General features: G+C 55.3%; 4 protein-coding genes across 4 annotated transcripts; 3 read left to right on the forward strand and 1 right to left on the reverse strand.

The window, feature by feature from the left end:
* Positions 1-2,070: 2,070 nt before the first annotated feature.
* H310_14853 (hypothetical protein) lies at positions 2,071-3,363 on the forward strand (the record flags this gene model as incomplete). The annotated part of the gene is made up of 3 exons (XM_008882795.1): positions 2,071-2,246; positions 2,305-2,797; positions 2,848-3,363. The coding sequence occupies 3 exons, from the start codon at positions 2,071-2,073 to the stop codon at positions 3,361-3,363; spliced, it is 1,185 nt and encodes a 394-aa protein (XP_008881017.1).
* A 329-nt stretch (positions 3,364-3,692) lies between these two features.
* On the forward strand, positions 3,693-6,017 carry H310_14854 (hypothetical protein). The gene is made up of 8 exons (XM_008882796.1): positions 3,693-4,523; positions 4,567-4,679; positions 4,730-4,806; positions 4,849-5,141; positions 5,198-5,358; positions 5,409-5,583; positions 5,645-5,794; positions 5,847-6,017. The coding sequence occupies exons 1-8, from the start codon at positions 3,728-3,730 to the stop codon at positions 5,978-5,980; spliced, it is 1,899 nt and encodes a 632-aa protein (XP_008881018.1). The 5' UTR covers positions 3,693-3,727; the 3' UTR covers positions 5,981-6,017.
* H310_14855 (uracil-DNA glycosylase) lies at positions 5,845-7,001 on the reverse strand. Its single transcript, XM_008882797.1, has 4 exons — positions 6,718-7,001; positions 6,555-6,672; positions 6,208-6,498; positions 5,845-6,159 (listed from the first exon to the last, which is right to left on the reverse strand). The coding sequence occupies exons 1-4, from the start codon at positions 6,978-6,980 to the stop codon at positions 5,989-5,991; spliced, it is 843 nt and encodes a 280-aa protein (XP_008881019.1). The 5' UTR covers positions 6,981-7,001; the 3' UTR covers positions 5,845-5,988.
* Positions 7,002-7,182: 181 nt separating this feature from the next.
* On the forward strand, positions 7,183-8,952 carry H310_14856 (AGC/RSK/RSK-UNCLASSIFIED protein kinase). The gene is made up of 8 exons (XM_008882798.1): positions 7,183-7,316; positions 7,364-7,432; positions 7,482-7,592; positions 7,649-7,787; positions 7,835-8,238; positions 8,284-8,385; positions 8,431-8,503; positions 8,556-8,952. The coding sequence occupies exons 1-8, from the start codon at positions 7,212-7,214 to the stop codon at positions 8,726-8,728; spliced, it is 1,176 nt and encodes a 391-aa protein (XP_008881020.1). The 5' UTR covers positions 7,183-7,211; the 3' UTR covers positions 8,729-8,952.
* Positions 8,953-9,168: the final 216 nt, after the last annotated feature.

Below are 9,168 nucleotides of genomic sequence, written 5' to 3' on the forward strand. Positions count from 1 at the left end.
AGGCACAAAAAACCTCCTACTGTTGCAGGACCATCCTGCGACCTGATGGACAGGGCAGTGGGGATGTTCTCGACAGAACAGGGTGTTCTGACTGTCCCGACCACTTTAGTCCTCCCATACGTGGCACCCACGTCCCCACCATACTTGTCTCGACTATCGAGTTCCTCCATTAGCCGAGGGTCGGATGTTGTGGTGGGCGCTTCGTTGTCACTCCACGTGGTGGCTCAGCAGCCGCGAGTAATGCGAACGTAGGTAACTCTGGAGAAGCTCATCCCACGCCGTGAAGCGAGTATGCACTTTCTGCAGCCATATCAATGACACGTCGGCCGTCCTTCTCTTCGCACGTCGCCGCGTCGAGGAAGTGGCACCGCCATGTTGTAGGCTGCCCACCCGCGGAATGGAGTCGACAATCGGCGGCACTTTGTACGACAGGGCGACCATCCACGGGCCACTGCTTGGCGAATCCTTTCCATGTGGACATGCATGCGCCACTGTTTGGCAGCCAAGTCGAGACTTGCGCGCGCTCGTTGCTTGAGGTTCCAAGCCGAACGTCGTGCATGACGTAGATGCTTCGTTTGGGAAAGGTTGGGGTCCATGGTCCCATCCACTCCATGCATCGTCTTGTCGAGTCGGACAAGATGATGGCTGGCATGACTCCAAAGTCAGAACACACAGGGAACATGGTGGGCCACCTTGACGCTGGACATGCAGGTTCTGTTGGGGGGATTACATGCCAAGTAGCGGCTGTCCCTCCGAGTAGAGGACGCTCGCTGTAGCGGGCGTCCACGGTCCATCGCTACGATGCCGTGCTGCTCGGTTGGACCAGCTGAAGTGGCTACCACCAATTCACTCGTTCCTGGTACTTGTCGCTTGCCTTTTCCGTTGGTTAGGATGCGCTCTCGCAGCTCCCTCTCTCGCCCTCGGCTCCCGACTTGCCCTGTATCGGTCTCGCCCACCCTTTCCGAAATCTGAGCAACGAGAGGACCTTCGCACTGAAGACGTCTCATGCGGGGAGTCGCTTCACTCCCCACGACATCGCGTTGAGGCATGGTAGTCCCGGATTCTGTGGGGTCCAAGAAAAATGGCGACTCTTCCCCAGTTCCTGCCACACCCGCATGGGCTAGCCAACGGACCACTACATGCCGCACCTGAGTACGGCAACCCCTTTGGCTCTACGTCAACCTATGCGGCAGGCCTGCGCTACGATTGTGGCAATCCAGGCCAGAGAAGCGATGCCCGAAGCTCACCCGGGCGCTCCATCCAGGCGCAGCGACTTCGCGGTTGCTATTCCTCCGCCGGGGCAACAGCACTTGGGGTCGCAAGAGTAGCACGTGACAAATCAAGATCGTCCTGCCGACCGTACAGACCAGGACAGAACATCTCACCCAGCCAAAACATAGAGCCCTTCCACGCGACGCCCGTCGTGGACGTCCGCTGACATTGCAAGCGTGGATGTGAGCTGCTGCGTGCGCGCTCTCGCGCCATCGATCCAAGTGTTAACCCACTTCAAGTCGTTCGTTGTCTATCTGCCAAGGGATCGACACCAGGTAGATGTCCAGCGTTGGATGGCGTCTCTGACCATTCACGCTCTGAACCGTTTGGAAGCTTGAACCGCGGCCTGCGTTCCGCGCAACCACCACGCTGACCGCGCGGAACACCCGCATGGCCCACCCATGGCTCCGTCGTCTACCCGATCAACGAGCGCCTCCACATTCGCGTGCCATCCCAGTGCTGATCGTGCAAACGGCCCCAGCATGCATGCTCGAATGGGCGGGAGGCAACGCATACGAAACAGAGCGCAGTATTCAACGGGGCTATGAGCATGACCGCCATGGCTCGTGTGTCCTTGAAGGGCGGGGGGGCCAACTCGGTCGTAGGCGGCGGTCCGCAGACGTCCTTTCGACGACGGCTCACGTTGGACATCCCATCGTCCCAGCCATTGGTGTCCTGAACTGTGATTCGTCGAAAGTTTGAAATACAGGCCTATGATTGGCTATTTTGTCCCATCCGGCAACCAACCACTCAATCCATCTCCCCACGGTCCATTTTAAGCTTCAACCAGCGCACGAGATGGAGCAGCTCGACACGGATCAAGTGACCAAGGCCGTGGTCGCGCTCAAGCAATTCCTCAAGAAGAAGAAGGCGCAGACGTCCAAGCAGGCCCTCGTCGACGAAAACAACACGATCCAGATCATTTTCACACGAGTTACCGTGCCTGTCAAGGAATCCCTCAAGGCCATTCCCATGTGCGACTAGGAACATTTGCCACGACGTTTCTCGCATCTAACGTATTGCCATGTGTAGCAAATTGCCGCACAACATCCGTGGTGATGGCGAAGCGTGCTTGTTCGTGAAAGACTCGGACAAGGACCGCATCAAGGCACATCTCAAGGCCGACCCAGTCGCCGGGTTGGCGAAAGTCATGCCGCTCAAGAAGCTCAAGAAGAACTTTTCACAATTTAAAGACAAGCGCGAACTGAAGGCCGCGTACGGCGTCTTTCTCGTCGACGACCGTGTGCTGCCGTACGTCAAGTCGCTGTTGGGCAAAACGTTCTTCGACGCGAAGAAGCAGCCGACGACTGTCAACGTGACTGGGAAGAAGAACATTAGCGACCACATCCGCCGCGTTCTCGATGGAACGGAGATGTTCACGTCGCCTGGGCCGTGCTTCAACGTCAAGATTGCCCACGACGGCATGGACACGGATCACATTGTCGCCAACATCGTCCAAGGCACCAAGAACATCCTGGAGCATGTCCCGAAAAAGTGGAAGAACATCAAGTCGATCAACATCAAGGTAAGCGTTTTGATCTTTGCACGATGCTGAGGAATATCTGGTCGAACTAGACGTCGGACTCGGTGGCGCTACCCATCTACAATGCGCTCCCCAACTCGTCCAAGCTTCCGATTGGGTCCAAGAAGCGAAAGGCTGAGGACTCCGACGCGCAACCTTCGAAGAAAGCCAAAGCTTCAGAAGCCAAGACCGCCGAGACCCCGGCGGTCTCAGTGGCCACCCCTGCTCCCAAAAACGTGACTGCTGACACGAAGGTGATTGAGAAACCAGCGGGGAAGGCCGATGTGACCAAGGCTAGCTCTGCGAAGAAGGTTTCCACCCCAGTGAAAGCGGTAGCGACTAAGGTGAGCCCTGCAAAGAAGGCGTCGAAGCCTGTGAAGGCGGAAACAGTAGTCAAAGCAAGCCCGAGCACGAAGAAGGCCACCCCAGTGAAGCCTAGTCCGGCGAAGAAGGAGGCAGCTCCCACGAAGGAAGCCCCCTTGAAGAAGGAAGCTGTCAAGTCAGTGAAAACGACGACCCCCCCGACAAAGAAGAGTCCTGCCAAGAAGGTCTCTGCCACAAAGAAATAGACGTGATTATAGAGAGTACGCAAGGTCAATTCAGTATTTTATCTCCACTCGCATTCGTGACGTGGGCTCACCTGTGTTCACGACGGCATGCATCCATCATCCAGCGAATCGATGTTGGCAATTTCGAGATGCAGCATGGCTGCGCAAATAACTTGTCGTACCGCACTGTCATCCATGACGAAGGATCTCGTTCGCCCTGTGGTGGGCATATCCGCCGCGTCACCCAGAGGGCTTCACCTGCGCGCCGCGTCGCGCCGCCCAAATTTGATTTACTTGTCCGGATAATTTGAAGTTCAAACGTTAATATCCGGACATCATAAGTTTGGCATTGGCGCCCGTGTCGAGTCTGGAGCTGAAGGGCAGCATGGAGGAAGAAGACTGCTTCGGGTTTGGATCGTACGACGAGATCTTTTCCCATCCTGTTGGATCTTCGACGACGACAAGTAACGAGAGCCTAGATGGAGGTGATGTGGCTGGAGCAGGTGGAAGGATATCTCCTGGCAGCAACGATGTGTCCAGCGCCACAGCAATTGATGTCGGGACGCATTTGCTCGAAAACAGCTTCTTTCTCGTCGAAGACGACGTGAAGTTCTCAACAAACGAAGCGCTCTTCCATGGACGGCATATCGGTCTGAAGGTCAAGCAGAATGGCAAGCTCGTGACTTTCAACTTTCCAACAACTACGGGTGAATCGTCCCTAAAGATGTGCATCGATTCAAATTCAGGAACACATGCGCTGGGAGACTTGTATTTAGACAGAAAGGAGTTGTTCTGGCGTCCCATGCGCCATTCTGATACGATGCAGACCTCTTCCGGTCAAGTGTATGGATCGGATCGGTACAGCCTTCGCATCGGATTGGAACACGTTCGTGAAGTCGTGCCGACCAAAATCCAGAACGTGGTGCTGGCGCTGTCCATTTCAATATCAGTCATGGACATCGCGTTTGAGTTCTCGTTCATGCCGGGACCGTATCACAAGAGCTCAAAGCGCGACGACTTGATGGTACTCTTGCAAGAAACTTTGTCGACTGCCAACACGATGCAGAATGCCTTGTCTGCAGCTGCATCATCTTCCATGGATGCGCTCAACTCCGACTTGCTCTCGCTGGCATCCAATCCCGACGTCGCTGCACCTCCTCCTCTCAGTCGAGAAATTGCAGGTACGTCGTTCAACATCGCTAGATGAAGTGACGACAACGGCAGCGCCCCGCCCAACTCGCAAGCGCCCAGAAGACATTAGTCAGCGAAATGCGCTCATCCGATCGTATCTTCGTCTGAACCCGATGTCTGACGAAGCCCTTGGCCTGGCATCTCACGTGAGCCAACATTTTCCCACTTGTCGCGTTTTCATTTTTGTCGTAATTAGATTCTCCAAGCGTACGAGTACCCCATCGGCCCGACGTGTTCATCTACCCCGTCCTTCTTGGATGACAAAGAGTACAGGTGTGTCTGTTTGAACTCTTCATCCGTATTGATGGCTCGCAGGCAAAAACAAGTGTCCAAGCTGACCAAGGGCATGGAACGCATGAAGATGTCGTGGAAGCTCAACGACGACCGCCTTGATAACTTGATGCACGTGCGGTGCTCCAAGAACGAAGACGACGATCTCGTTTACCATGACACGGTCGCAAACAAGGATATCTCGGCCAAGGCCTATGAGCTCCGCTATCGAGAGCTCATCAAGCAGCCGCCGATCATTCTTCACAGTCGAGTTGCCATGCCGCAGCGTCACAGCGTTGTGCTGGACAGCCAAGGGCTGAATCCAACCCGTCAATTTGGTACTGGACGCCTACGTGCGTGATCTAGCATGCGAATGATGGCGCGTGCTGTGTAGACCTGCCTCCGGTGCCAGCGTCACTCACGGGAGACGCAAGGGCTGATGCCGAGCGGGAAAGGGAAGCTCGCATGGTCGAGATGCACGAGTCCCAGCGCCAATTGTGGAAAGAGTTTGCCTTGTTAGCGCATGCTCACTTTGAACACATCCAGTCGATTCGAGTGCGCCAAACGCATTCAGTTGGAGGAAACCGACAGGGCGATGTGTGTAGGAAGCGTATCGAAAGAACATGGCGCTTCGATTGAACAAGCGGCCACCACCCATGCAAACCAAGACACCCAAGCCATCGTCGCGACGGAGGAGCATGGTTCCCGCGCCGCTCGACGAGCTCACGGAGAACGACGACGGCAACAAGAAACGAAAACATCCCACGGCCTCCGCCGCAGGTGCGTCAAGCGCATGTTTCCGTCAGATCAACAAATGATTGGGATGGTGCTCTGAGTGCAGAAGAGGACACTTTCACCCGACCAGCACGACGCCAAAGCATGAGTCGCATCGAGAAGTCGAAGGACACGTCGACTGCCAAGGCGGCCGACGACGATGGAGAGATGGATACGGACTTGTGTAACCTATGCTTTGGAGCTGCGTGCACCACAGGTTCGTGCGTCGTATCATGCAAACGCATCGTTCAAGCTGGTGCTGCGTGTAGTGTTGCAGCCGTGTCTTCATAGTGTGTGCGACAAGTGCTGGTCCAAACTGGTACGCCACACGTCCTCCGACTCGTCGACGGTTCAGTGTCCATGGGATCGGCAGCACACAGTCCCGAAGCGGATTCAAAGATGATTCATACATTACAAAGTCCAGTCGATTTCGTCCTTGCCGTGCTGGACCAAGTATGCGTTGGCTTTGGAGAAGCACTTGGACCCGATGAATGGTTCGGTTGTCTTGGTAGCACCCAGGGGCGAAGGATGGGAACTCGTGAGGACACAGTGCTTGGTGCGAGAAATCAATGCGCCTTTTTCCTACAACGCCGCATGACCATTGCCATTCAGATCGTCGTGGATGCGTACTTGCGCTGGCTTGCCCCACAGAAGGAATACAACGTTCTGGCTTTGGTCGTTGATGAGTCGAATGACGGCGTCCGTGAAGGTTTCCCAGCCTTGTTTCTTGTGCGAATTCGCTTCGGTCGCGCGGACAGTAAGTACGGCATTGAGCATGAGCACACCTTGGTTGCACCATGACAGCAAGCTCCCATGCTTGGGGATTGGGATTCCAATGTCGCTGTTGGCTTCCTTGTAGATGTTTTTCAGACTCGGAGGCGGCGGGACACCTCGCGCAACTGAGAAGCAAAGCCCGTGCGCCTACTCGACGAATCTGCATCAGCTACACACGCGTGGAGAGAGAGGTCTAATCTCACCTGTCCAGGACCATGGTATGGGTCTTGCCCGATGATCACGACCTTGATCTTGTCGAACGGACACAGGTTGAGGGCTGCAAAGATTTCTTCTCGAGGGGGAAAGATCGCCGCCTTTTTCCTATATAAGCAAGTTAGATTCGTAGACGTGGTGGTTCGCGTGTACTTCTGCTCCTGGGCAAGAAAGGTTTCCAGTCGTCTGAAGTATGCCATCTTGAACTCAGGTGCAAGCAGCGCGGTCCATTTTGGTTCAGTGAGCAGCGACGACAACTTGGCTGACGGCGTGTCTGCAACCACCGGCGCTGTCACTGCGTCTTTATTCGGCACAGTGTCCTTGGCTTTCTTTGGCGGCACTGCATCGTCATCGGCACTCGGTGCACTACGCTTGGTCGATGGCCTTTTTGCGAAGAAGCTTCGGATGTCGCTCATGGCGCGTTCAAATATGGCAAGTCGCGGGAAATGATGCAACTCATCCGGATAACCTGCAGCGCGCCAAGGACACCCAGCATTGATTGAAACGTCTGTTTCCAATCGTTTCAAAAAGCTTCAACTCGTTTGAAATATTTTAATTTTTGCATTTCAAACGCGTTCGAAACACGAGCTGCATGAAACGGTCAAAACTGCTCGGAGTTGACGGCATCAAGAAATCATCCGACGTGGATGCGTTCGCCAACCTCGACGAATGAAGTCGGCCTGCACAACTTTGTTAAGATTCGCCTCCTCGGCTCGGGTACGTGCGGTCGCGTCTACCTCGTCAAGAGCAAGGTAATGAACATACGTCGTCAATGGGAAGGTACCTCACGTGCATCCAGGGGCTGCCGTTAACGGGTCATTTTGCCATGAAAGTGATCAACAAGTCAGATGCAGTGCGTCATGAGCGAGTACGTCAAGTGTTGTTGGCGACAGCTTGTCATGGTTAGCCGCATGCAGGTGCAGCGGACCATGACAGAGCGGGAGATACTGGCCTTTGCGGACCATCCATTCATCGTCAGGTTATACTACGCGTTTCAGACCAAGCGATTCCTGTACATGGTCATGCAGGTAGCCATGCCAACGAAGTGGGATATGAATGGCGTAAATACCCTGTCTGCCCTTAGCTGTGTGAAGGCGGCCACTTGCATCAAACGATCCGAGCCCAACCGCACGGGTTTCTCTGCGAGGACATGGCTCGATTCTACGCCGCCGAAGTGCTCGTGGTGCTCGAATACTTGCACATGATGGGGGTGCTGTACGAAGGTTTGCATGAGCTACGCACCGCTATCGTCCGTCATAAACGGGAGTAGATCTGAAACCCAAGAACATCCTTCTGCGTGCAAATGGCCACATCGTCCTCTGCGACTTCGATGCGAGCTCAATTGTGAATCCCCTCGAACATTCGGCGACGTCGGTGCCTTCCCCGCGGCGGCGGCGCCGGCGATGGCCATGGGACTGCATCACGCGGTGCATTCAGTCGTGCTGGGGGTCAAATCAAGTATCGCCATTGGATGCAATCATGCCCCCGACATTCCACGCATTCTCCAACGGTAGCAAGGGCCCTAAGTCGTTTGCGAGCATCGAGTACATTGCCCCTGAGGTCCTGGCCTCCCACAAGGGCCACCGCTTCGTGCATGCGATCGACTGGTGGGCGTTCGGAGTCCTCCTGTACCAAATGCTCTTTGCAAAAACTCCATTTCAAGGCGACAACGACGTCCGTCCTCGCTCACGTCGCCTCCCTCACCTCATCGTGGCATAGGACGACACCCGCCAAAACATCTTACACGACGACCTGGTGCTTCCGTATTCGCCTGCGGTGTCCCCGTCGTGTCGCGACTTGCTCTTCCTCCTTCTGGACAAGGTTTACCCACCACTGCGTTGCCTCATGTCACTAGTTTTCGTGCAGAATGTTCGGACGCGACTGAAGTCGAACGGGCCGATCAAGGCGCATGCGTTCTTCAGCTCCATCAATTGGGCTCGTGCGCCGATTTCGATGACTCAACGCGATGGAGTCATCGGAGTTTGACGTAGGAATTCAAGACGAGATGCCGCCACTCATTCCAAAGCCCATACGCCTCACGCCGGCGTTGACGGACCAGCTTGAAGACCCACCGTGCGCGTGCGACCTCGTCGCCCCCGACGACGACCAGTTCTACTCGTTCAATTTTACTCGGACGTGCATGGGCGACGATTTGCCCCTGTGACATCAATCATGACAACTCAATCCTTGCCATTCTTGCCCTGTGGCAATCGAGTTGGAAGCGAGGAGACCACAACGGCCTCGAACGTCGCAGCACATGCACAACACATGACATCGCTTCAAATCGACTGCCTTCGTCGTTTATCATGGCCCCACACCAAGGCGTTCGTCGTGTGTTCAGCGTCCTGGCGTTAACATCGTAAACAGAGCGCTCGCGATTTGCTGGAATGTGTTTTCGACCTTTGCCAGTCATGTTGTGGACTCTGCCTCGCCAGTTGCAAAGGCCCATGACCAGTGGCTCTGGGTGGGCCAAGTGTAGTTGCTGGCGTCCTTGCGACTAAGAACGTCAACGTCGTGGCGGCAGTATCACAGTCTCGCTGTGCGTGCCCATCTCCATCGAGGTGCGAGTCAGCGACAAAGGATGTCCTCCTTCCTCGCCCCCTC

Source organism: Aphanomyces invadans (assembly GCF_000520115.1).
Source record: "Aphanomyces invadans strain NJM9701 unplaced genomic scaffold supercont1.96, whole genome shotgun sequence".
NCBI classification, from domain to species: domain Eukaryota; phylum Oomycota; class Saprolegniomycetes; order Saprolegniales; family Verrucalvaceae; genus Aphanomyces; species Aphanomyces invadans.

Coding starts and splice junctions, on each gene's coding strand:
- H310_14855 (XM_008882797.1), bottom strand. CDS start 6,980: ATGAGCGACATCCGAAGCTTCTTCGCAAAAAGGCCATCGACCAAGCGT. Junction 6,673..6,717: donor TTTCTTGCCCAGGAGCAGAA/GTACACGCGAAC, acceptor TTGCTTATATAG/GAAAAAGGCGGCGATCTTTC. Junction 6,160..6,207: donor TGTGGGGCAAGCCAGCGCAA/GTACGCATCCAC, acceptor GCGGCGTTGTAG/GAAAAAGGCGCATTGATTTC.
- H310_14856 (XM_008882798.1), top strand. CDS start 7,212: ATGCGTTCGCCAACCTCGACGAATGAAGTCGGCCTGCACAACTTTGTT. Junction 7,433..7,481: donor ATGCAGTGCGTCATGAGCGA/GTACGTCAAGTG, acceptor AGCCGCATGCAG/GTGCAGCGGACCATGACAGA. Junction 8,239..8,283: donor CATTTCAAGGCGACAACGAC/GTCCGTCCTCGC, acceptor ATCGTGGCATAG/GACGACACCCGCCAAAACAT.
- H310_14854 (XM_008882796.1), top strand. CDS start 3,728: ATGGAGGAAGAAGACTGCTTCGGGTTTGGATCGTACGACGAGATCTTT. Junction 4,807..4,848: donor TTGGATGACAAAGAGTACAG/GTGTGTCTGTTT, acceptor GATGGCTCGCAG/GCAAAAACAAGTGTCCAAGC. Junction 5,359..5,408: donor AACACATCCAGTCGATTCGA/GTGCGCCAAACG, acceptor CGATGTGTGTAG/GAAGCGTATCGAAAGAACAT.